Source organism: Rhinopithecus roxellana, chromosome 7 (genome assembly GCF_007565055.1).
Source record: "Rhinopithecus roxellana isolate Shanxi Qingling chromosome 7, ASM756505v1, whole genome shotgun sequence".
Taxonomy (NCBI): domain Eukaryota; kingdom Metazoa; phylum Chordata; class Mammalia; order Primates; family Cercopithecidae; genus Rhinopithecus; species Rhinopithecus roxellana.
The window spans coordinates 112,772,911-112,800,839 of NC_044555.1; the positions used below are offsets into that span (position 1 = coordinate 112,772,911).

Genomic DNA, 27,929 nt, shown 5'->3' on the forward strand with positions numbered 1-27,929 from the left:
CTGTGTTAGCAGTAAGCAAGGCTCCGTGGGCTTGGGATCCACTGAGCCAGGTGCAGGATATAATCTCCTGCTGTGCTGTTTGCTAAGACCACTGGAAAAGCACAGTATTTGGGCGGAGTGTCCCTCCAGGTGCCATCTGTCATGGCTTCCCTTGGCTAGGAAAGGGAAATCCCCCAACTTCTTGAGCTTCCTGGATGAGGCGACACCTCACCCTCCGTGGGCTGCATGCACTGTCTCACCAGTCCCAATGAGATGAATCAGGTACCTTGGCTGGAAATGCAGAAATCACCTGTATTCTGTGTCGATCATGCTGGAAGCTGCAGACTGGAGCTGTTCCCATTTGGCCATCTTGGAATGGAAAAAAGTTATGTTTTTGAACAAATAAGCATTTCCTATAGAGGTCATATAGCACACTCTTTATGAGTTCTAACTCCAGAAACAAATTGACTGCATTCAAATCCCAGCTGTACCACTTGGTAGTTATGTGACCTTGGGCAAGCTACTTAAACTCTTTGTTTGTTTCTTTTATTGGAAAAAATGGCAGCACCTATTTCACAGGGTTATTGTAATGAATAAGTTGTTTATATATGCAAAGCACTTACCCAAGTGTATGATAAGTGCTCAATAAATGTCAGTCATTGTTATAAAGAAAAAATGACATTACAATTTCAAAGGTTTCATGTAAAAGTTAGCATTCGTGCAGTCACAGACAATGTTTGTTACAGAGGGTAGCTAGCCAGACATGAGCAGGGCAGGAGAGGGACACCTTCCCCACCAGGAATGTCAGGCAACCATCAGGTGATGGTCAGGCAGTTATGAAACTGTCTCTCTAAAATAATAATTGGTCACAGCCAGCGCCAAGGAAAAGCCATCTCCTAATAAACAGAAACATCTAAAACTGGTGATCAGCAGCTCCTGATAAGATCTCAGGAGTTGGGTAAGTGGGCTCATGCATGCATGTTAAGAGGAAAAGTAGTGGAGTTTAACTGGTATTATGACCTTTTAGGACATTTGACTGGTAAGGGAAGAATGCCTCAAGTAAGGATGCATACAGTTTCAGTAAACACACTGCGCATGCTCCCCTCCCAAGTGCTAGCAGGCCACTGCACATGTGAACAGTCCACTTTAAGGGAAGAATCCGGGGAGAAGAAACACAAGATCCCAGAAGCATCCCAACATATAAAACCCCAAGACCAAAGGTCAAACCACACACTTGATCTCTCAAGTCGCCCACCTGGCCCTCTTCCAAGTGTACTTTCCTTCTTTTCGTTCCTGCTCTAAAGTTTTCTAATACACTTTCACTCCTGCTCTAAAACTTGCCGCAGTCTCTCCTTCTGCCTTATGCCCCTCAGTCGAATTCTTTCTTTTGAGGACGCAAGAACTGAGGTTGCTGCAGACCATACGAATACGCCACAGGTAACATGCTGAGTTTATTAGCATTAGAGTTCTGCAAAGAGTTTAATTCTGCATCACCTTCCCCAAACAATCACAAAGGACCCCAGAGCCAGAACACCACTCCCATCTTTTCCCCCTTTAGGCCATCTGTGGATACGGTAATGGGTCGTGTTTCCTGATCCATATCTCACATCTTGTGTACAAGAAAAACTCTTACATTAGATATCATATTTAAATCTAAACATTGAACTTCTAAGTTTGAAAAACATGGAGGAGCTCCCCTTATTGGTCATATGGGTAACTACAAATCCTGAAAAATTTTCTAGTACAAAATACAAAAACATGGTGGGAAAAATAAAATTAAATCCTTTTTGGCCAGGCACGATGGCTCACACCTGTAATCCCAGCACTTTGGGAGACCAAGGCATGCAGATCACTTGAGGTCAGGAATTCGAGGGCAGCTAGGCCAACACAGTGAAACCCCATCTCTACTAAAAATATAAAAATCAGCCAAGTGTGGTGGCAGACGCCTGTAGTCCCAGCTGCTGGGTAGGCTGAGGTGGAAGAATCGCTCGAGCCGGGGAGGTCGAGGCTGCAGTGAGCTGTGATTGTGCCACTGCACTCCAGCCTGGCTGACAGAGCAAGACCCTGTCTCAAAAAATATATATATATATTTTAATGCATGGCTGAGCTGGCAGAAAAGACAAGGAAATCCTCAGAGGCCAAAATCATTACTTAGGCAAATATCTTGTGGGAGAAGCCAACAAACAACAGCAATTGCCGCTGGGATATCTAACAATTTCCACCTTTGCGCTAATGGTCATGCATTGATGAGGATTCAGATTTTACACTGTTGGGAATCAGATCAGAGAAAATATAGTATGATATCTGTGTAACCCATGGATAGGATAGAATTTTTAAAGCAAGATGGAAGAAGCACAAAGCATAAAATAAAAAACTGATTAATTGTGCTACATTAAAATTTTTCATTTCTTTCCTCAAAATACATGATAAAGAAAGTGATGAGACAGTCCAAAACCTGACTGAAGATAATTTTAACACATGTAACAACAAAGAATTAGTAATTAATATCAAGGATATATAAAAGATTATAAGTCAATAATAAGAAAAAGAGAAACAATCCCATAAATACATGGAAAAAAAACACAAGCAGGCATTTTACAGAAGAGAAAAATAGAATGGCCACTGAATGCTTGAAAAGATACTCTACTGCGTTTGTAAGGTGTGAAATGGAAATTTCAAGGAGAGTAGGATAACCTCTTATACTCACCACTTAAGCAACATTTTTTAAAAAATCTAACACTAACAAGCACTTATATGTGCAACAACATCATTACAGATGTGTTTTGGTTTTGGATTTTGCTCTTATCACAGGTTTACTTTTTATTTTTCACAAAACATCCATTTTGAAGGACCACCTTAAAATTATTTTAGTCATAACTGAAAGAAAACACACCAAGTAGAGTTTTACCTCTCTTGAGTTGAAGGGTAAATATGAATGACTTGACACAATCTAAAATGGAGAAACAAAATCAGTTAGATGTGGCAACAAAGATCAAAGGAACTCTGAGCTCGCATTAAAGACATGTATAATGTTAACCCAAGCTTTTAGTGTTTGCCCGAGTGCCTACTATGCATTCAATGTTATTTTACCACGTGCTTACACAGCACATAATAATGAATAGTGTCCACATCTGGAAAAAAACATGCACAGATCTGGCTGTTCTCAGATGCTCAGACTTTTAAGTGTGTTTTAAAGGAAGGAACCACAGGATTATTTTACCCTCAGTAGCACAAAGTGGAATTCTAAGGAAGATGTGAAATGTAAGGAAGGAATGAGAGGATGGAAGGAAAGAATAGGAATACAAAACAGGAATCCACAATTCCACACAACTTTAACTTTTTTTTCCATGTGTTTTTCAGCCACTCTAATCATTCATGTATTTGTTCTTTCAACAAACCTTTGTTAGGCTCCTATCTTATACTAGGCCCTGTGCAGCACTGGGGATAGATACAGAAACCAGTTAGACACTGGCCTGGATCTCCTGGGGCTCTTCATCTAGAAGCAGGAAGCAGTGAAAGCCCAGAGTGATAAGTGTTACAATAGTATTGAGCCCAGGATGCCAAGAACACACAGTGAAAGGACATCCAGCACTAAACTGATAAAATAGATAATGTATGAAAAAAAAAGAAAAAAAAATGGTTTTACACTTAACCTACACCAAGTACCTCCTGGGACGCTTTCTGCACATAATATTGAGTCAGGATCTGAAAGTCCTTCCACTTCAGGACTTTCAGGTCCTGACTCAATATTATATTAAGGTTACAATATAACCTTAAGTATATTAATAATTAAGACCTGTTTCCAAGGACGAGAGCAGTACGATAGTGAGCTCCCTCATCTTTTCAAACATGCCTTTTCATAGACCAGACAAGTTTGTATGTGCTGCAAATAAAGGGAAGCTACTCATTTCTGTAATTTTTCTAAGTATCAATATTTACATGCATACGTGTATTCATATAATGCACAGACATGAAAATATTAAGAGTTTAAAATGGAGGGTTTTAAAACTTTAATCTCCATCTTTATTTATATTTTTTTTTATTATTTTATTATTTATTTTTAGAGACAGGGTCTCACTCTGTCACCCAAGCTGGAGTGCAGTGGTGCAACCATAGCTTCATGCAACCTCAACTCCTGGGCTCAAGCGATCCTCCCGCCTAAGCCTCCTGAGTAGCTAGGACTACAGGCAAGTGCTACCACGTCCGGCTAATTGTGTGGGTATTATTTTTAATTTTTTGTAGAGTGTCATGAAAATAACTGCCTTTGAGAATTAGATTCCTTGGATAATATGCAAAGCACAGTTAAAAATAAATCTCTTCATCCCACATTTTGAATATTCCAGAGTATTCCTTAACAATAGAAATGTGGGGAAAAGGCATCTGAAAGGGCATTACTTTATTCACCCAAATCATCACCATTCAGTTCCTGCAATGTAAATGAGTAGGGGCATGTTTGAACATGAGCTTAAAGAAACACTAGTCTCTGACCACTATAGCCACAGCCACCACTAAATATTTCTAAACATACTATCTTAGCAATAGGTAAATATTTACATTAACCCCTATTTAATTTTTATTACGACATCAGATCTTTTGAGAGCAGCTATTTAAAGCACAAGCTATAAAAAGAGACAAGATGACCCACTCATATCAGAACTCACAATATCCGTGTAGACATGACTAAATACCAGATCTCCTACTCTGTGGCTATTCACATCTTCTTGGGTTCATAAAATCTAATTTTGAAATGTACCGCATCTGCAATGGTAAATCCAATTAAAATGACTTACTTTAGTTTGTAATGCATGCAGAAGAACACACAATATCTGTTCATGGTCCTTTGAACATGTTAATGAAGAAAGCAAACCTGACTCTCTTTTGTAAACTGACAAGTGCAAAATTACAAATAAAAACAGGGCCACTGCATTTTGCTCTATAACGAATCCCATGATCTAGCCTGCAATTGCAAACTCAAAGATGTCCCCAAATAAGCATATTCCTTCTAATTGCCATCAAAGAGTCTCAGAATACATATACCTAATCACACAATTTCAGTTAAAATAGAGAAAATATTATTTAAAATAGCTCTCAACGGTTATTCTTCTCATCACAGTGTATATGCGACAGTTAATGCTTCCACTTAACGATGGTACAAGAGTACAAATGAAGATTTGATGACCAGAGAACTCTTAGTATCCTTGAATGTAAAGACTACTGCTGACTGATAGCAGCAGCTGATGCTGACCTAGCCAAGGTATTTATGAAAGGGCAGCTCAACCTCTACCACATCCTTCAGCCACAAAGTTATGCAAAATTCATATTCCAGTAGCATCTACAGGGTCTACTATAAGCCCATTAAGACAAAACTGGGCAAATGCTTCATGCTGAAAAGATGCAGTAGCCTCTTTGTGCTCTATGAAAGGGACATTTTAAAATATCCTCGCATCATGATTTTATATTATATAATTTACTTTTCCTCTTGAATTATTTTATGTGTATCAAAATTTTCATAATGAAATAATTTTAAATACACACATTCCAACACAAGTCTTAGATCAACATATGGAGTATGATCCCAGTTTGGTAAAATATCTAGATATATGTGGATTTTTTATTGTTGCTCTCATCATTAGAAATAAGTTCCCTGAAGGCAGAGATTTATTTACTTGTTCACATAATATCCCAACAGTTTCTAGCACGCTGGAGGTGATCAATAAATGAATTGGCCGGGCACGGTGGCTCACGCCTGTAATCCCAGCACTTTGGGAGGCCGAGGCGGGTAGATCACGAGGTCAGGAGATCAAGACCATCCTGGCTAACACGGTGAAAACCCGTCTCTGCTAAAAATACAAAAAATTAGCCGGGCGTGGTGGCAGGCGCATGTAGTCCCAGCTACTCGGGAGGCTGAGACAGGAGAATGGCATGAACCCAGGAGGCGGAGCTTGCAGTGAGCCGAGATCGGGCCACTGCACTCCAGCCTGGGCGATGAGCAAGACTCCATCTCAATAAATAAATAAATAAATAAATAAATAAATAAATAAATAAATGTTTGAATTGAATTGATATATCTATATTCATAGAAAACCTCCTATGTCCTCATACACAAACTATTAGCAGTGTTTACCTCCAGGGAGCAGGACTGGGCTAGGCACATGGATGACTTTCATTTATTAGTTTATGGGCATTTGTGTTGTTTAGATATTTTACAAAGATCACATATAAATAATTTAATTATAAGAATAGAAGATGAGAAAATAAAAGATACTTCCCTACCAAAAACAGAAAACAAAAACAGGAAAAAGAAGACTCAAAGGCACTGGGAAATGACGGGAGTAAGAAGGGAGAAATAAGGAGAAGAACCAAGAAAAGAGAGGGATGAAAGCGAGAGGGCAGGAAAAATACATGAGACAAAATGAGAAACAGCTGGCGGGAAGTGACAGTGAGAAGATCTCCACCCACGGGCTTAGTGTCCCAGGTCGCTGCCCCTTGACTGTATCTCTTGTAGGTGTTTAATTAAGAGCATATCTGTGGAAACCTTTTCCTTCAGCCTTTCTTCAGATGAAAAACAGCTCAGTAGAGATGGCAGGTTTTCCCTGTACAGCAGCAGGAGCTGACATTGTCTTGGGAACCTGCCTAATAATCGCAGCTGAATGAATTTATTATTCAGAAATCCAAAACCTGTAGGTAAATTTTGAGAGGAACCGAATCAGTCTGTAAGGATGAACTACATACATGGTGATTTTACAATACGTAAAAATAGAAATAAGTAAATATTTTTCCTGCTTAGAGCATCAGCAAATCCACAGTAGATCTGGTCCAAGTCCAGTTATCGAGCCACTGCAATCTACTTTCCTAAAAAATATCTCCTGCCATAGGGAGGATAACTACACACTTGATTGACAAATCATCTTGTCCAGCATGAAAAAGCCTCTGCCGAGTCCTGGTGAGTGTGGTATCCAAACACATGCCTCTCATTTCTTCTGTTATCCCACCCCAGTCCTACACAGACTTGCCTGTCAAATGCTGAATCACAAACACAAAGGCAATTGAGTTAGTGATGATGTTGTTGTTTTCATTTGTATGATTGTTTTCCCTTCGGAGAGATCAGGTTGATACCTTCTTGCCTCTTAAGACTTTAGCACAGTGTCTAGAACAATTCTCATACTAGAAATGAGTATGTTGCAAACTTTCTCTTTTTTTTTTTTTGAGATAGGGTCTCACTCTGTTACCCATGCTGGAGTGCAGTGGCGCGATCACAGCTCACTGCAGTCTTGACATCCTGGGCTCAAGTGATCCTCCCACTTCAGCTTCCGGAGTACCTGGGACTACAGGAGTGTGCCACCACGCTCAGCTAATTTTTTAAAATATATTTCGTAGATATGAGGTCTCACTATGTTGCCCAGGCTGGTCTCAAAATCTTGGGCTCAAGCAATCCTCCCACCTAGGCCTCCAAAAGTGCTGGGATTACAGGCGAGAGCCACCGCGCCTGGCCACAAACTTTATAAATTCATGACAAACTAAAGATGAATAACTATCCAATGTGAGCATTGAAGGGAAGAATGCCAATATTCGTTATAGTAAATAATTTCAAATATTTTAAATGTGAATGGTCCATAGTTTGGGAAACCTCAATTTGTGCCACTATAAAAATGAGGTTAAGGTACTTCCTAAATTGATCTACAGATTCAGTGCCATCCCTAGCAACATCCCAGATGGCTTTTTGCACAGAAATTTTCAAACTAGTCTTAAAATTCATATGGATGTGCAAGGGGCCTGGAATACCCAAAGCAATCTTGAAACAGAAAAACAAATTTGGCAAGTTTATATTTCCTGATTTCAAAATTAGTACAAAGCTACAGTAATGAAGATAGGTAATATGACAGACTTACAGATACATCAGTGGGAAATAATTGAAAGTCCAGAAATAGATCCTTATACTGAAGGTCAATTTATTTTCAGCCAGGGCACCAAGACATTTCGATGGGGAAAGGATATTCTTTTTAATAAATGATGTTGGGAAACCTGGATGTGCACACACAAAAGAATGAAACTGAATCTTTGCTGCACACTATACACAAAAGTCAACTCAAAATGGATCAAAGATCTAAGTATAAGAAGTAAAACTATAAAACTCTTAGACAAACACACAGTTGTAATTTATTATGACCTTGGATTAGGCAATGTTTTCTTATATTTGACATCCAGAGTATAAGCAATAAAAGAAAAAAATAGACACATTCGACCTTCTCAAAGTTAAAAATATTTGCGCTTCCAGGAAACCTTGAAGTAAGTAAAAAGACAACCCACAGAGTGGGAGAAAATATCTGATAAAGATCTCCAATCCAGAGTATATATAGAACTCTTACAATTCAACAGTTAAAGAGGAAAAGCCCAATCTTAAATCAGGCAAAGAATCCGTGTAGACATTTATCCAAAGAAGATATATAAATGGCCAATAAGCACATGAAAGGGTGCTCAACATCACTAGTCATTCAGGAAATGCAAATCAAAACTACAATAAGAAACTATTTCACACCCACTAGGATGGCTGGGAAATAAAGAGAGATTAACAAGTACTAGCAAGAATGTAGAGAAATTATAATCCTCATATGTTGATGGTGGGAGTGTAAAAGGGTGCAGCTGCTTTGAAAAACAGTCTGGGATTTCCTCAATGATGAAACATACAGTTACTTTAGGACCTAGCAATTTCCACACCTAGATACATACCACAGGGAAATGAAAACATATGTCCACATAAAAAGTTGTATAAGAATGTTCATAACAACATTATTCACAATAATCAAAACGTGGAAATCACACAAATGCCTATCATTTTTACTGGATAATTGAAATGTGGCATATCTACTCACTGCAATAAGATTTAGCCATTTTAAGAATGATATAATGACACATGCTGCAACATGAATGGACATTGAAAACATTATGCTCAGCGAAAGACGCCAGTCACAAGAGATCACATATTGTATGATTCTATGTATATGAAATGTCCAGAATGGACACATCTATGGAAATAGAAAGTAGACTAGTGAATGGCAGGGGTTGAGGAGAAAGCTGGTTGGGAGAAAATGGAGAGTGACTGGTAATGAGCATGGAGTTTCTTTTTGTGGTGATGGGAATATTTTAAACCTAGATTGTGGTAAAGGTTGCACAACTCTGTGATTATACTAAAAACCATTGAATTGCATACTTTAAGTGGGTTAATTGTATGTGAATTATAACTCTACAAAAGCTATTTTTAAAAATATGCTCTCATATATGACGAACACATAGCCAAGATCATACTGAATGAGGAAAAGTTGACAACATTACCCTTAAGAACTAGAACAAGACAAGGATGTCCACTCTTACCACTCCTATTCAACATAGTACTAGAAACCTAGCCAAAACAATAAAACAAGACAAAGAAATAGAAGGCATTTAAATTGGAAAAGAGGAAATCAAATTATCTCTGTTTGCTGATGACATGATCATACACCTAGAAAACCCCAAAGACTCCTCCAAAATGGACTCCTCCCTAACTCATTTTATGAGGCTAGCATCATCCTTACACCAAAACCTGACAGAGACACAATTTTAAAACTTCAGGCCTTAGATTCTTGATAAACATAGATGCAAAAATACTCAACAAAATGCTAGCAAACAGAATCCAGCAGTATATGAAAAAGCTAATCCACCATGATGAAGTAGGCTTTATCCCTGGGATGCAAGGTTGGTTCAAGATATGCAAATCAATGAATGTGATCATCACATAAGTGGAACTGAAAACAAAAACCACAGGATTATCTCAATAGATGCAGAAAAGGCTTTTGATAAAATTCAACACCTCTTCATGTTAAAAAAAAACAAAAAACAAAAAACTCTCGATAAGCTAGGAATTGACGGAACATACCTCAAAATAGTAAGAGCCATCTATGACAAACCCACAGCCAACATCATACTGAATGGACAAAAGTTGGAAGTACTCCTCTTGAAAACTGGCACAAGACAAAGATGTCCTTTCACCACTCTTATTCAAGATAGTATTGGAAGTCCTGGCCAGAGCAATCAGGCAAGAGAAAAAAAATAAAGGACATCCAAATAGGAAGAGAGGAAGTCAAATTATCCCTGTTTGCAGACGACATGATTCTATATTAAAAATACAAAAATTAGCTGGGTGTGGTGGTGCACACCTATAATCCCAGCTACTTGGGAGGCTGAGGTGAAAGAATCATTTGAGCCTGGGAGGCAGAGGTTGCAGTGAGCTAAGATTGCGCCACTGCACTCCAGCTTGGGTGATAGAGTGAGACTGTGTCTCGAAAAAAAAAAAAGTTAACAAGTCTCAACCAACCAAACTTCTGATACTCATAATTTTTCCCCATAAACCCACCCCTCCTGCAGGCATCTCCATCTCCACTGATGAAAATTTCTGCCATCCACTTGCTAAGGCCAAAAATGTTAGCATCATCCTTAACTCCTCTTTCTCCCATACTCCACATCCAAACCATCAGCAAATCCTTCTGACTCTATCTTCAAAATGTATGTAGAATCTATTTGATCACTGCTTACCACCTCCACAATTACTTCTCTGGTTCAAGTTGCCATCATTAATCCTAATAGCCTGTTAACTGGTTTCACTGCTTCCATCTTTGTCCGATCTTAATCCTATTCTCTACACAGCATCCAGAGGGATCCTGTTAACACAGAAGTGACCCCTTTGCTCAAAACCTTCCAATGGCTCATCATCTGACTCAGGGTAAAAGCCTAAATTCTTACCAAGCCCTAAGTGATCCAGACTTTATTACATCTATGGCTTCATCTCATGCGGGCACACATGCGTGTGTGCGCATGCACACACACACGCGCGCACACACACACACACACACACATATGCAAACACTCACTCTGCTTCAGCCATACCAGTCTCTTTCTTGTTCCTTGAACTTGTCAGCACGCTCTTGTCTCGAGGCCTTTCCACTGACTGCCCCCTCTTCTTGAAACACTCTCCCCCCGTTATCGCTGGTGGTTCACTTCCTACCTCCTTCAGGATTTAGCTCAATGGCATCTTCCCAGTGCTGAAAGTAACAAGAAGCCTCTCAGATTCTTAAATCCGCCATAAACACACAATGAGGGGAAGTTTGGGTGAAAAAATAAATGGAACTGCTGTGACACTGGCCTCTGGCCAGGAACGAACTGTCTCTGGAACAAGACCTTGAAGCAATAGAAAGAGGCACTGGCCTTGTCAGCCATCAGATAGAAGGCATCTCTCCTCATGGGACTGGCCTCTGCTTCTGCCCTAGAGCAGGTAAGGTGCAAGTTGTTTATTGAGCCTTCAGAGGGTGCTTGCTTAAGAAGATGCTGAGCAGAGACAGGGACACTTGCTTTCAAACCTGGAGGCAAATTTTAAGAAAGAAGCGCCTTCTGGTGCCAAGCACAGGCATGTCTGAGAAATGCAGTGGATAAAAAGCATGTGGATTTGCTGATAGATTCTGAACACACTTGTTTGTTTTACAAGGAAGTACAATATTACAATTTCACATGTTTATAATACCTCAATTAGCAGGAGAACATAGATTTTACCGATAACTTATTTAACTGCATCGACCCTCCAAAACACGCAAAAGAACTAGAAAGAAAAGAAAAAGATGTTTTGCAATTGGAATAGATATCACAGAGTCCATGTACTAAAGCTCATATACATTAGTTGAAGTAGACTCCCCACAGGCCTACCCATGGTCTATTACACTTTTCACACAGTTTGAACAAGTGTGATTATCTTGTTCCCTAGTTCATAATACTCAGAAAGGGCCATGGAGGAGGGGGCATGGAGAATTAGGCAATAACAACTGGCTAGTAGAAACAGTTAAATCACAGCAGCAAAAAATATCAGCTAACAGAGAGGAAATCTATGGAAAAGTTAGGAGGGAAGAGTCAGGCATTGAAAATTAAAAAGCAGAACAATCTGTGCCCATTTAGTATAGGGACAAATAGCCCTCCACAGTTTAGGAGCCCCGAGGCAGCCCTGAATACAGCGTATTGAAAGAACTAATGCTATTATAAGGACAATCTTAACCCATCAAAAAAGGATGCAATGATTTCCAGGTTCAGGGATCAGGAAGGTAAACAGTACTTTTGAAAAGCTTCTCATCCAAAATGGATACATATTTTAAGGGGAAAAAGTCAGGCACTAAAAGTGTTGAACCTCAGTTACCCAGAAAAATCAGTTACGTGGAACACTCACAGTATAGTGTGGCCTAATAGATGACCCGTCATGGTTGAAATACATCTTCCTACTATACTGGAATGCACATTGAATAAATTCTGTTGTGATTTACATATCTCCCTGAGCTATAAACTCTGATGAGTAAAATTTGCAGTGAACAGGTTTTCACAACTACTTATGCAAGTTATCTGAGGTTACATTAGATCAGTATAGCTTACATTCTTTCCTCCTGTGATGAATACGAGACGTGTCTTTTTTTTCATTTTTTTTCATCATCAGGTAAAGAAATGTGTGAGGGAAAATATAAATAACAAGTTTGAAAGGTAATTTTATAATAAATGTGTGCCTACTTCTGTACTAGACTTGCTGAGTTATCAATATAGCCCAGGGAGAAGTAGATTTAAGGAAAGAACTTCAGTGCCAGGAGACGTTTAATGAACCATATCGATGAGAGTAAGAAATAACATTTACTTCTTCCCAGCGGCAGACCCGTTGGTCAGCTCTACCTGAATGTTCCACAGAAACCACATACCCACAATTGAAAATCAAACTACCTCTTCCATTCCCTGTGTTAATGGTATCTCTTTCCAGTCACCCTAACCAGAAACCTGAAATTAACCTAGTCTCCTCCCTGCCCCTCAAACACCACAACTAGTCACCAAGCCAAATCAATTCTACCCTCTCAATTCCTCTCAGACTTCTCCCCTTCTCCCCATCCCCAGAAGTGACAGTCCAAGCCTCTATTCACTCAGAGCCAGCTTACTTCAACTGGGTTCTAACTAGTCACTTTATCTCCAGTCTTCTTCCTCTCCACTGCATAAGCCACACACTGAATCCTCCACACAACTTGAGTGATCTTTGTGAAAGCAAAAGGTTCTAACATTCATAGCTTCTGCTGACCACTGTGCATACTGTGCACTGTACAGCCCTAGTAAGCGCATCATGACACAGACCACACCGTGGTCTGTGTCAGTGGAGGCACTAGGGCTTTTGCAGTGCACCACCTGTACGATATGCAGCAACTTTCTCTATTGCCCTGCTTACAACACTCCAATGGCTTCCGATTGCTCTGGAAATAAAGTAGAACCATTCAACATGCCTTATGAGCCCCCTGCCTACCTCTCCAAATTTCTCTCTCTCCTTTACCCCCCATATTTTACACTCCAGTCATTTACAAGGTATTTACAATTCCCCAGACCTACTCTGCTCTCCTCTCTCTGCTTGTCTTTGCACATCTTATTTCCTTGCCTGGAATACCATTAACGCCACCTATCCCTACCACATTCAATTGCCACCCGCTGTCCAGCTGGACATTTGTGTGCTTCTCTCAAGATTCAACTCATGCATCACTCTCTCCATCAAGTCTTCCCCTAACTCCCTAAGCGAAGCCAATCATTTCCTCTTCTGGCTGCCCCAAGGAAGATTCTGCACACACATATGTCATTACCTTATTACACTGTAGCGTAATTTCTGGGCCTCAGCAATCCATAAATGGTCATTTTTCAAGTGATTGTTCAGAAAGTTATTTACCACAGTGAAAAACTTTGTAAACATATTTTAATATACAAATGGCTTCGAAGTATATGAAATCCATTTACATTTAAAATTGTTGTATTACAGTGTGTACGCTAATCGCATGGCTACAAATCCCTTCCAGGGCAAATGCTGAAAACGTACAAAAGTACTGCAGGCCCAGGTAAAAACACAGCACAGCAACTGGTGTCCTTTAGGTGTTACGGCAATTGTAATGCCACAGGAATGGGGGCCTGTCAACATGTAGGAGCCTTCAAAAGTGTGAACAGATGAAACATCACACAACTCTAGAAATAAGAGAAATCACTAGCAGTAAAAATGTCAACTTACATTTCATAGCATAACTAATTTGACCTTTGTGATTAAGCATGCATCCCTCCAACGGAGTTTTGTTGTTGTTGTTGTTGTTGTTGTTGTTGTTGTTTTTGTTTTTTTTCAGCTCCCAGGACGATGCAGAAGGTAAATGAGAACAAAACGCAAAGTACTTTCCACTGTACTGCACAGAATGTTTCAGCAAGATTTTTTTGTAGTCTCCAAAAATCATTTAAATTGCTCTTAAGACCTGAACTCGTTTGTGCGCCATCACCACATTCCCCTTAATGATTTATTACATATAGAAAATAATATTGACCAGCTCAAAACAAAACAAGCAAGACCAAAGAGTTCTGCTTGATGAAGATGCGTAGACCACAGCCTTGAATTAATTTCCTCTGGTCTACCTGAAGATGTTTGCATGGCCTCCTTTAGATTTGTGGATAGCACTGAATAAGGAGGTATATTTGGAACATGTGTTTTGGCTATCTGATTTGTGGGAAATTGCCACCAAGTCTATTTTTTGAATACCAAAACTTCCACTGCAAGGCCTAGAACCTAGTAAGTCAAAACTACCTTGGGCGCACAGGAAGGCGCGCACATCAATTGCAGCACCTTGCAGACTCCTCTGAAAAGCTCTGGCTGAACTTCAGGTCCCAGAGTTGCACTTTGTTCTGAGGCTGCCCCCGTGCCCCAGTAAGAATGGCCCCATAGGAACGCAGTCCCACAGCCTGCAGCATCCTCCCTGTTGCATCAACCCCAAAACTGGGCAACTTCAGCTTGCTAAATCTGAGTGTATCACTACTGGCAAGTGACCAAGTCCATGTTACCCCACTCACTCCCCTTAATCAAACCATGGCAGTGGCCGTAAAGACTTTGTGAGTTACTTGACTTTGCTTTTGTTTGTCCTTCCAGAGAAACAAGAGCTTCTGCCTTTGTAGGGAAGCAAGAAGCTCATGGACCAAGATGAAAAGATGAGCTTTTCTGGGTGCAAAGCCCAAGTCAGTGGCAGCAGCTGTTTCCCTACAACTACTCCCCCACCTGTCCTGCCACGGCCAGCTGCTGGTTTCAGAACCCGGAACCCGAGTGCCTTTTTGACTTGGTTTCCTCCACATGCGTTATGGGAAAAACAAAAACAAAAAACATTGCTTTTTCAACTTCAGGGAATATGACAAGGGAAGTGCACTCCTCAAGGAGGTTGGGTTCTGCTGTGTGAGATGCAGTGTTGGAAGATACACTCTATTCCCACTTCTCCGGGGACGCATCAAAGTCGGTGAGAAGGGGATAGAAGACCAGAACCAGCAATGGCAGAGACATTCTCATACCGCTTCCTGCACTTTCCCACAGTCCTCCTGCAGTGTCCGAGTTGAGACCAGAGCTGTACGCCCGCAGCGCGGCAGCTGGCCAGAGGAACAGAGAACGGATGACCCAGCGAGTTCGTGACTGGGAGCGCCACTACAGCAGGAAAGTGTGTGCGCGCGCGGTGGGCGGAGGGCGGTGTGTGGACTGGAAAACAAAGTGCGCGCGGGGAGGGGTGTGGACTGGAAAATAAAGAAAAGCCGGGCGGGCTGGGGAGGCAGCAGGTGAGAAGAAGGGCAAGCGAGCCAGAGGCCGCCAGGGAGGAGATGAGAGGATGGGACTTACCTGCCACGAAGACTGCTTGCAGGAGGCAGAGGTAGTTCCTCCCGTACTTCTCGGCAATCCTCACGCGCTGCAGGGCCATGGCCATGTCCACCTGCAGAGGGATCGCCTGGGCTATCGGCATGAAAGTGCAGCCGTCTGGGTTCTGGGGCAGGCCTGGGATCCTGCCGCACGACACTGGGGTCCACGGCGCCGAAGCGGCAGCTTGGGGTATGTGCCTGGCCGCCCGCCTCGGCGAACCCAGGTGGGGCCGGGCCCCTGCCGCTGCCATCCTCACGCTGGAGTCCCGGGCAGGGCCGCTACTCCAGCCAGCAGCTGCCCAGCTCTGACCCGGGCGCCGCCGCTGCTCGCTCAGGCACTGCCGGAGGGGTACAGCCCCTGACCCGGCTCAGCCCAGCCGCGCCGCAGCCGCCAGTCCTCCGGAGCCCCCCTAGTAGGAACAGAGGCACAGGGACCTGAGAGCTCCGCGTGGGCAGAGTCCGGGAACTTGTTAGGAGTTTGGGGCTCCGGCGGAGCGCTCTGGCCACGCCGCTGCGAGGGCAACTCTCCCCGGGTGCGCACACCCACGCCCCCGCTTAGCCACCGGTGAATGAAAGGAGGCGGGGGCTGTGGAGGAGGGACGCAAGGAGCCAAAAGGGAGAATTTCTGCAGAGATGCCCATTTTCGAGGGACGAAAGGCCAGCCTAGGTTAGCACCTGTGGTGGGAGAGACAGCCCAGCCTCGCTCTCTCATGGCAACTCATGCAAGTCTTGGCGGTTCCTTAGCATCCTGGCCAGTATCCACCTGGGCAAAGACGGCGCCAGGGAGTTACACTGTGTGAGCACATGCAGGCCGCCCAGTCAGTGCTGCTGTCTTTGCCCCAAGAGGATACGAGCCCTGAATAGTCTGAAAGGCCCTGTGCTGAAGCCGAAATATGTCCTCCGAGGATGCAAACAAACACAGAGACATACTCTGATCTCGGTCTTTGGATATGCCAAGTCCCACGCCCTTCAGGTCCCAAATGCCAAGCCCCCGTTAGACACTTGAGCTGCCATCTGCCATGGGCATGAGAGACTTGACACGCTTTAGAGAGGACACGAGAACATGGAAAGGCAAGAGGAGGCACCCCGTTTAAGAAGCCAAATGGAAAACGAAAGGAGCTAGAGCTCCTTCCTTGCCCTGAACCCAAAGCCCTCAGGGACTGGGCTAAGGGAAGATGGAGCTCCACAGTGCCTGGAAGGAAAGGGGTATGCAGGACCTGAGGGAGCCCTGCTTGTGAAGCAGTAGCCGGCTGAGGAGAGGCCTGGGGTGTTAGCATTTTTAAAAAAATGTGTGTCTGAAGCCCAGCTAATGCCATAGGGTTTCGCCCCAATTTTGCTCTAATACTTAAAAGTCCTGATGGGAATTGCAAATGCCACATGTCACTTTTTTTCTTTAATACTTATCCTTTTCAAAATTTTCTGGCGGGAGAGTGGACTAATATTATACAGGCCAATCATTCCAAGTAGATCTCTCATGAGCAATCACCAATTTATACCCGAGGAAAGTGGGGGTAGGTAAGTGCAAAAGGCAGAGTGAGTAGGGGAGGAACACACACACACACACACACACACGTCCCCGCTACAAGCACACACCTCTTCCCCTAGCCTTGCATTTTCAACTTCTGGGAGTTGATTTATATATTTTTATCTGAATGTGTAAGCTATTTGAATGTGTTAAGTCAACCAGGCAGAGCGTTTGCCAGCCTCTCTCTTGAATGTGTGCAGAGGGTAGAGGAGCAACCAGTTAAAATTTCCGCACTACTGTGGATAGGATGACATTAAGAATTCTACTAATGTGGCAGTTGTTGTAAAATAAGTTAAAAATAAATAAGACACAAATGAGGGGTAGTCTATAAAAGTTCTAAATAACAACCTAGGAAGACATTTTTAAAATCTAACAATGGGAAAGACTTTCCATAGCATAATTTAAAAATATGAGATTGATCTGCATATGGACAGATGCCCTGCTATGTTGTCAAGTGTAAAAAAGTAAGATGCAAAACAATATTTATTGTTTGATCCCTTATTTTAAACACTATACGTATGTATGGGGATAGAAAATGATTGGGAAGGATACAAACTGCTAACAGTGTTGATCTCTGTAAAGTGAAATTGGAAAGCACTTGGTTATAGGAGAAATCTCATGTTTTTTGCTTAATAAGTATGTTAAACTTTTTACAGTGAGCAACTGTTATTTTTGTAACTCCTTTTTTTAAAAAGAAGGAAATAAATGGAAAAATAACTTTAGGTTTAGAAAGCTATTAGAAACTTAACAAGGTAAAAGAATGTTTTCTACATATGTAAAAAATACAAAAATCTAAAAGGAAAAATTTTAAACTTCTGTATAATTAAAAACATAAACAAAAGTCAAATCACAAATGGGAGGTTATTTACAAAGAAATAAGGTAACCAAAAATATAATATCCTTCAAGGGATCCAGAATAGCCAAAACAATCTTAAAAAAAAAAAAAAAAAAAAAGAGGACTCACACTTCCTGATTTAAAACCTTACTACAAAGCTGCAATAAACAAAACAGTGTGATACTAATATAATGATAGACTTACAGATCAATAGAATAGAACTGCGAATCCAGAGAAAACCCTTGCATCTAAGGTAAATTATTTGTGACCATGGTGCCAAGACAATTCAATGGAGAAAGAATAGTCTCTTCAACAAATTGTGAACCTTAAAATGTACATACTTGAGGATCTCGCCTACAGAAATAATTAGAGGTTTTTGACAAAAGTTTATATGCAAAGCATTATTAATTATAGCCCCAAATTGTAAACAACCCACACATCAAACAATAGCAGGATAATAAATTATGATACATCCATAAATGGATATCCATAAATCCACTATCCATAATGGATTTTATGGATTTTTTATCTGTAAGTGCATAAAATGGATTGTTAAGCATATCAATTATTAAAAATGGCATTCCTTGTAGTGATGGAACTGTTCTGTATCTTGATTCTATCAATGCCAATATTCTGCTTGTGATATTGTACTATGGTTTTGCAAGATGTTACCATTGGAGGAAACGTGGTAAAGGGGATACAGGATCTCTCTATATTATTTCTTTTTTTTTTCTTGAGATGGAGTCTTGCTCTGTCATCCAGGCTGGAGTGCAGTGGCACGATCTCGGCTCACTGCAACCTCTGCCTCCTGGGTTCAAGCAATTCTGATGCCTCAGCCTCCTGAGTAGCTGGGATTACAGGTGCACGCCACCACACCGGCTAATTTTTGTATTTTTAGTAGAGATGGGGTTTTGTCATGTTGGCCAAGCTGGTCTCGAACTCCTGACCTAAGGTGATCCGCCCAACTTGGCCTCCCAAAGTGCTGGGATTACAAGCATGAGCCATCACGCCCAGCCTCTGTGTATTATTTCTTACAGCTGCTTATGAATCTAGAATTATCTTAAAAAGTCTAATTTTTAAAATGAAATTATTGAAGGATTTTTAAGAACATGAGAAAATGATCATGACCTTATGTTGATTGACTTATCTGCATGCAAGATGAATATGCAGTATAATTTCAACTACGTGCCATCTATAAGCATTGAAAGAATGCTGGAAAAAACATTGAGTGGATGGATAGATGATAGCCAAATATGAGAGAGGGAGAGAAAGCCAAAGCTCACATGAGCTCCTTCTGTGTCATCCATAAAATCATTAATTATGCAGTCATTGAAAATAATTACCTCTTCTCTGAAGCTTTGCTAGACTCCCTGAACCAAACACCTTCTTTCATGCCTGTTCATCCTACCTTTCTCAAGCTGATTCTTAGCATGTGTTGCAATTGTTTGCAGGTCTACCATTCAGAAATACTCTGAGGCCCTTGATGCCAGGAGAAATGTCTTATTAGGCACTGTCTTCCAGGGCTTGGCGTATAGTAGGCCCTCAAAATGTGGGTTACCTGAATGGGTGAATAAAGTGACAATGAGTGAACATCAGTCTTAATTTTACTGCCGACCCTTATTGGAAAGAACACTAATCTCAGGGTTTTTCAGGTCTGAAGAAAAAGACGCATAGCTGTAACTCAGTCTTTAATTTGCATAGCACATTCAGATTCATCTACATTACTTTATAATGCAGTCTTTGGGGCCTTACAATGTAACTAACTCTTTCGGAAATAAGGCCCTTTGGTATTATTTCATTAATGCCCTTGGATGAAGTCTAAGGATAAACCAGCCTTATACCAAATTTCTCTCTCTAATGTGATGTAGTAAGGTGTTACACCATTTGCCTAAATCTTACCCCTCCTGAGTAGGACACAGGGAATTTGAGTAACAGGGAATACCCTTCCTTCCTTCTTTCCTTCCTTCCTTCCTTCCTTCTTTCCTTCCTTTTCTTTCTTTTCTCTTTCTTTCTTTCTCTTTTCTTTCTTTCTTTTTCTTTTTTCTTTTTTCCTTCCTTCCTTCCTTCCTTTCTTTTCTTTCTTTTTCTCTTTCTTTTCTTTCTTTCCTTTTCTTTTTCCTTCCTTCCTTCCTTCCTTCCTTCCTTCCTTCCTTCCTTCCTTCCTTCCTTCCTTCCTTCCTTCCTTCCTTCCTCCCTCCCTCCCTCCCTCCCTCCCTCCCTTCTCTTCTCTTCTTTTCTTTTCTTTTTGTTTGAGACAGTCTTTTATTTTTGTTTAAGACAGAGTCTGGAGTACTGGAGTACAGTGGCTCAATCTCAGCTCACTGCAGCCTCCACCACCTGGGCTCAAGCGATCCTCGTGCCTCAGCCTCCCAAGTAGGTGAGATTACAGTTGCACGCCACCATGCCTGGCTAATTTTTCTATTTTTTTTTAGTAGAGATGGGGTTTCGCCATGTTCGCCAGGCTAGTCTCAAACTCCTGTCCTCAAGTAATCTGCCCACCTTGGCCTGGAATATTATTTCATTATAGTAAATTAGGCATAGGTTTTGAGAAACCAGAACGTCTGAAATGCTGAAAATGGAAGTAGGCAATAAAATTAAAAATATCCTTACTACCTTTGATTTTGAGAGGTTCTACAGAATTCAGGAAGTCTATTGACATGTGAGGGGGTTACCAAATGAAAACTCCTCATTTGTAGAATAAAGATAATAGCAACTTCACAATTTATATAAATTACTTATGATTATATAAAGGACTGTATCAAGTTTCACACATTAGGTTCTTTGCCATGTATGCAGGGGACATTGGTAGTTTTTGCCTGCCTAGTTGGCATCTATGTACTTCAACATTCCTATGGAGAGTCCCTGTTCCATTCTAAATCCATGTGACACAGATGAGACTTCCAGCAAACCCCCACTTCAGGGCAGGAGGGTAGTCCAGGCCAAATAAATCAGCGTATTCTGTCCCCATGGCCACTGTGATAAGTTTGAAGCAATGATACACAATTCCAGGAATTTCTAGAACCAATGAAAGGTAGAAATTATCTTCACTGAATTGTTCGTTACAAAGATGAGGTAAGCCTAAGGCTGCAAAGACAGGCTGCCTGAAAATGAAACCAGTATCATGAAAACAGGGCTGATACATATAAACAGATTCCTAATGATATTATTTGAACATCTGGATCCAGCCATGACTGAAGAAATATCCACCCACTAGATTTTTCACTTACATAGATCAATACATTTTCTTTTGTGCTTAAACTAGCTTACAGTTGGGGTTCTATCATTTGCAACCAAAAGAATCCAAACTAATACGTTATGACTAATACATTATAATCTAACTCCAGATTGGCATCATGGAGCCTTCTTAGATGTATGTAAAAATCCTGAAAAGTATGTTAAATGCAAGGGAGTCATTTTGACACCCTCAGCTAAGTAAGCCCAAAGAGACTGATCAATGAATTGACCTGAACCCAGGCCCTGACATTGACTTAATGTTTATCCCTTCTCAGGAAATTCCTCAGAAATTTTATTCTTATATGTTTCCATTTATAGATCTTCAATTTCTTGCCATTTTAAAGGCCAAAACTTTCCTTTCCAAAGAAAACATTGTTTCAGAAGTAAATATGATTTCTGCTGTGCTTTAAAAGAAGTAGCTCCTTTAAAACTTGCTCTGGGCCAGACGCGGTGGCTCACGCCTGTAATCCTAGTACTTTGGAAGGTCAAAGTAGTTGGATCACTTGAGCCCAGAAGTTCAAGACCAGCCTGAGCAACAAAGTGAGACCCCGTCTCTATAAAAAATACAAAAATTAGCCAGGTGTGGTGGTGTATCCCTGTAGTCCCAGCTAATCTGGGGTCTGAAGTGGGAGGCTCACCTGAGCCCGGTTGGAGGTCAGGGATTGAGGCTGCAGTGAACCACGATTGTGCCACTGTACTCTAGCCTTGGTGACAAAGCAAGACCCTGTCTCAAAATAAAAACAAAAATAAAAATCCTTGCTCTGTTCTGATGGCCAAAGGCTGTGTAAAAAGTTTAAGAATATTTCCAATGCAATTATATTTGTAGTAGAGCAAACAACTACTTCTGTAAATGTTGGCAGTCCTTTTACGAAATGCTTTGAGTACTTGCTCAAACGATGATGATATATTGGAAATGCAAATGTTAACTGCTTGGGGCAAAATTAGAGTCAGGAGTAGGAGTTTGGAATCATAACTTCCCAATTCTTTCTTTAATGTTTAGCTAGACCTGCTTCTTTCCACATTAGGCATGGTAAGTTCAGGCTCAATGAAATGGGAATAGCTTGTCTCTTTCTGAGTCTCTGTGCCACCCAATCAAATATTTACTGACATGAATTGGGACTCGAGACTGCCATCTGAAAAGATGACCAAGTTAAACAGCTTGACCTAACAAAACTGGTTTTATCAGACTGGTTATATAGGTCCCATGAAGATAAAAGTATAGGTAATAGACTGTACTATAGGTCCATAGTTGTACATATGACCTGGTTATTTCTTAAAAATATATATTCTTAGGCAACGATGACCAATAAGAAATGTACAACGAGGACTTAGTATGTAAGACATGTTGTTTAGTTCATATAAAGACAAATTTAAAGAATCAAGTCTTTACATGATGAGTAGTTTACCATCTTAATTTGATATACAGTTGCTGTTACTACTAATAATTACAAAATTAATAATAAGTATACATCTTCATTTGCATAATGTTTGTAAGCACTTTTTCATCTGTCCTCTCATTTGATCCTCCCAACACATGTACAAGGAAGGCCCAGTTTATTTATTGCCACTTTCCAGGTGAGGAGACTGAGGTTTTGAGGAGCTGAGTTTCCCAAGTTTGTGCTGTTTGTCCAAAGCATAACTAGAACTAGACTGTAAGTTGGCTGACTCTGATCCTAGCATTTCTGAAGTGAAAACAACCATACCAATGAATTATAATTTTGCAGATCTGTAGCTTGATAACATTACGCCAGAACAAAATTCCGTAATTCTCAGTCTTCCTCTGTCTTAAAGGAATCTTAGTGCTTATAAAGCTTATAGAGTCTAGTCTCCCAATCCATGAATAGATTCACCTCTTGGCAATTACTGTATCAATTTTAAGGATTCCAGTATTCCAGAATATCATATTTTTTATTGTAACAGCATTATTGAGATAGAATACACATGCCATACAAGTCTCCCATTTAAAGTGTGCAATTCAATGGTTTTAATATATTCACAGAGATGTACAACCATCATAATCTAATTTTAGAACATCTCATCGTCCCCAAAAGAAATCTGTACCCTTTAGCTGTCACTTCCTAAGGCCCCACATCACCACCAGCCCTAGGAAACCACTAATCTATTTTCTGTCTCAATGGATCTACCTCTTCTGGACATTTCACGCAGATGGAATCCTGCTTTTATATTTGGATTCTTCCACTTAGCATGTTCTCCAGGTTTAACCATGCTGTAGCATGTATCAGTATTTCATTCCTTTTTAAGGCTGAATAATACTTCATTGTATGGCTAGACCACATTTTGTTTATTCATTCATCAGTTGATAGATACCATGTTTTTTAAATATAGAAATATTGAAACCCTGATATTTTAAAACAAAATATTTTTTCTCCTAAGAACATTGTCATTTTTATCAGAAATCTAATCTTTGGATGTGCACAGAGAATATCTTGCATTAAAATTTCAAGCTAGAGATACAGTCATTTTGAAAGTATTCTCAGGACAGACTTTCCAAGGCCTCTTACTGTTGTTGAAATAGCTAGTTCTGGGTTACTTGTGTGGTCGAACATCTTTTTCTGTTTCCTAGTCATTTATCTGTTCTTTCGGAGTCTGTTTGTGTCCTTGGTCTTCTTTCAGAGGACTCTGATGGAATAAACTTAGAATAGGGTGTGGGCATTAAAATGGGGACATGAGAATGAAGTTGTGATGGAGGATGATGAAAGGAGAGAAATAGGTGCTGGGAGGTTCTTAGGCCCAATTTCCAATGTTTTCCCTTTAACCTGACCACTTCCTTTTCTCTGGTTTAGGTTCCTTCTGCTTCCTTCCTCCTTTTCCATCCAAGCCAGATTTCTTTTCTTAGGAGCCTACCCCTCCTATGATAATTTGTTCTACCCAGAATCTTCATTCTCAATCATCCTATCTGGAGGCACTCAATCCAGAAGGACAGAACAGCCTCATCTGAGCCTCCCCCAGGAGGAACAGCACGTTATAACATTGGGAGGAAGATGATAGCCGTAGCTCCATTTTAATAGAATACTGATATTTTGGCATGACTTGAAATACCATTGTAGCTGGAGGAGAGTTTCACCACCACTACCCATATTCAGACCAAGCCATGGATCCAGGGGCCTTAGGAGTCAGCTGAAACCCAGAGGTCTGTAGCATTTGTATTACATCTCAGTCACTGGCTCTTTGGCTGTTGCTATTGCAGACCCCTCCCAAACCACTGTGGTTCTTTAGGATGCAAAGAAAGACACTCCCTTCCTTACCTTCCCCTCAATGTTTAAAGACTGTTTCATGCAATAATTAGTCTGTGTAGTTTGAAATGGCAGATGAAACACACTATTTTCACTATTTTTGGAAGGTCAAAAGTAGACAAAGTCATGAGTAAATGTTCAGGGAACCCCAGCTTAGGATGAGGTGGGAGATAGGCTCACAGAAAGGAATATGGACCAAAGGGAAGCCTTGCGATTTGGAGACACCAGGTACTGTGAATAGTAGGAGTGAGGCTCATGCCCCAAAACAGTGACATTCATTAAAGGACTCTAATGTGCGAAAAGTCCCTCCTGCCTCCCCAGATCCACCCATTATCGAAGGACAGCACCCACACATGGCACATCCCCTCCTCCCAAGGGAGTAGAGACTTCTCTGGGGAAACTGAAGGCCCTCTGGAGGGAAAAACTTCCCAATCTGGTATTTACGGGTTTCCCATTATAAGATTCTATACCTCCTCTTGGTCACCCTAAAGCAATAATTTCCAGTTGGCAACCCTCTCCTATAAACTCCCCCATCAGTTTTTCTGGATGTCATCTTTAAATATGAACAGGCAGGCTAAGATCACCAAATGTTTGAGGTAAGTCACCGTGATGGTTACTTTTACATGTCAACTTGGCTAGGCTATAATTAATCAATCAAACACTAATCTGGGCATCGCTGTGAGGTTTTTGTATATATGATTAATTTCTACAATCAGTTGACTTTAAACAAAGGGGATTATCCTTGAAAACCTGGGTGGCTCATCCAATCAGTTGAAAGGTCTTAACAGCAAAACTAAAATTTCCCTGAAGGAGAAGAAATTCTGCCTCAAGTCTGAAGTGTCAACTCCTGCCTGAGAATTTCCAGCCTGCTGGCCTGCTTTATATATTTCAAACTTGCCTAGCCAGCACTCCATGATCCTGAAAATCAATTTCTTGAAATAACCACCTGCCTACTACAAAAACACCCTCTCTCTGTCTCTTTCTTTCTCTGCCTCTGTGTGTCTCACTCTGTCAATAGATTATACATGCATGTATATAATGTATATAATACACAATTTAAAAATACACAAATGTAAAGCACACACGTAAGATTCTACACATACGTGTACAAAGTTTACTAGTTCTTGTTTCTCGGGTAGAACCCCAACAGACAGAAGTCACCAAATGCAAAAGGAGACCAGGACAAACAGTGAAAATGATCTGGGCCCTGCCTGCTTTGTCAATCTTAACCTCGTACACTTTGCTCCAACCACACTAGCCTTCCTGGTGCTCCTGGAACACAGAGTGCTTGTTCTTTTCTCAGAGTCCATCACCCCTGGGGCTGCCTCCCACTGCAATGGTTTACCTGACCTGCTATCCACTGGAGATTGTATCCAGGTCTCTGTTTAAGTACTATCACAGCAGAGACATAGTCCCAGTCTACTCTTTAAAACAGACATCCCCCTACTCCCATATGCTCCATCCACTGAATTTTGTTCATTCACAGCAATGACAACTTCCTTAAATAATAGTATTTATTTGTATATTTACTAGTTTTTTTCTCTGACAAGAAAAAAATACCTACAACAGGAACCTTTTACGTCTTTTTTCCCCTTCATGTCAGACGGGTAATGTGCCAATGTTGTAACAAGTCTTGAGGGAGGCATATCTCACACATGTACATGAAAACCCAATCATCACACTTATGAACTAAAGAAGGATCTTTTTGTGTTTTGTTCACTATTGTGTCCCCATCACCTAACACAGTGCCTGGTCCTTTAAGAGTTGAAGAGATGATATATGGACGGAATGATAAATGGAAAAAATCTCTGAAAGAAACAGACGTAGTTCACGGAACAGTGAACTTTAGAAACAATGCTAATTGGTTACACACTGAAAGGTTCAAATCCTTATTATAATCCATAAACAATAATGGAATACTGTGAACAAGGAACAATTGGAGAAAAAGAAAGAGAGCTTTTAGACCTGAAAAAGATTGGCGAAACTTGAAAACTTCCACAGAAGCGTCCTAAGCTACCAACACAATGTCACTGAATGCAAAGTTAGGAAGGGAAGTGCAGAGTTGACCCTCACTAGCTGGTTCGAGCCAATATCAGCACAACACTGATAGGTGCAGGTAGCTGATGTGGTAGACACTGTAATGTGCCCTTCTGATCCTCCTTCAGGAAGGAAGGACTTATTGCCCCATCTGTTGAGAAGGCTGGCAGATAAGTCTTTGGCTGTCAGCCTTATTCAGGGATTGCCTCAGCTGAAAAGAGCTACCTAGCCAAGGTCATAGCCCCTTCCAAAGGCATCCCACATTCAATGACTGAACAACTTGGGGTTTCAGGGGCTAGTTCCCCGGTCCCAAATGGGGACCACACTGGCAAATTATCCAATCTTTAGAATTTCTTGTAAGGTTGCATGAGGCTTATGTCACAAAGCCTTCTTCCTTCTCTTCCCTACTCTTCTACATGTGTTAATCCCAGTAATGTGCCTTAATATACCTCCCGTATCTACTTTCTCTTCTAAGTCATGAATTGCAGTCATTAGATGATAGTGATCAGGAGGAGAGAGAGGAGTGAGTGTGGAAAATTTGAGGAAATAAGGGAAGGGTGAAATTGTTATTTGAGAGTGAGAAATTGAGTTTCTAGCAAAGTATAGTGGAATTGTCTCAGTGGTGACTGAGAAAAAAAGATAAGAGACATGAAGAATAAATTCAGGAGGTCCAATATCCCACAGGAATCCAAGAGAAAAAAAGAACAGAGAAAATGGGAAAGGATAGGCTGGGCACGGTGGCTCATGCCTGTAATCCCAGCACTTTGGGAGGCCGAGGAGGGGGATCACCTGAGGTCAGGAGTTCAAGACCAGCCTAGCCAACATGGTGAAACCCCATCTCTACAAAAATACAAAAATTAGCTGGGCATAACGGCGGATGTCTGTAATCCCAGCTACTCGGGAGGCTGAGGCAGGAGAATTGCTTAAACCCTGGAGGTGGAGGTTGCAGTGAGCCAAGATTGTGCCATTGCACTCCAGCCTGGGTGACAGAGCAAGACTCTGTCAAAAAAAACAAAACAAAACAAAACAAACAAACAAAAAATACACACAAGGGAAAATTGGGAAGGATATTTCAAAGAAATAATAGAAGAAATAGAAAAAAATTTTCCGGAACTGAAGAACAAGAATATTTGTATTAAAAGAGCCTATCAAATGCAAAATGAGATTATTCAAAAATAACTACACTGATAGACATCCTTATGAATTTTAAAGTATACTACAGACATGAAAGAGAACTTAAATATTTATAGATGGAAAGAAGTAAATCTCTTACAAAGGATCAATAGGCACAGAGAAAGCTTTCAATAACTTCCAACATCCCTTCATGATAAAACCCCTC

At 40.9% G+C, this 27,929-nt stretch overlaps 1 protein-coding gene and 1 non-coding gene across 4 annotated transcripts in view; both read right to left on the reverse strand.

Annotated features, from left to right (window-relative positions):
* The window catches only part of MCF2 (MCF.2 cell line derived transforming sequence), a 122,605-nt gene that overhangs the window by 88,504 nt on the left and 6,172 nt on the right, over positions 1-27,929 (reverse strand). Inside the window, exon 1 of one of the 3 annotated variants that reach the window (XM_010388744.1) lies at positions 15,689-15,899. The exons of the other annotated variants lie outside the window; for them this stretch is intronic. Within the exon in view, the coding sequence (XP_010387046.1) occupies positions 15,689-15,809 (121 nt within the window). The 5' untranslated portion in view covers positions 15,810-15,899. Of the gene's footprint in view, positions 1-15,688; positions 15,900-27,929 lie in introns of those variants that run through there. 3 annotated transcript variants of the gene reach the window in all.
* Positions 26,151-26,254, reverse strand: LOC115898914. The gene has a single exon (XR_004058564.1). It is a non-coding gene; the product is annotated as a small nucleolar RNA U13 (small nucleolar RNA).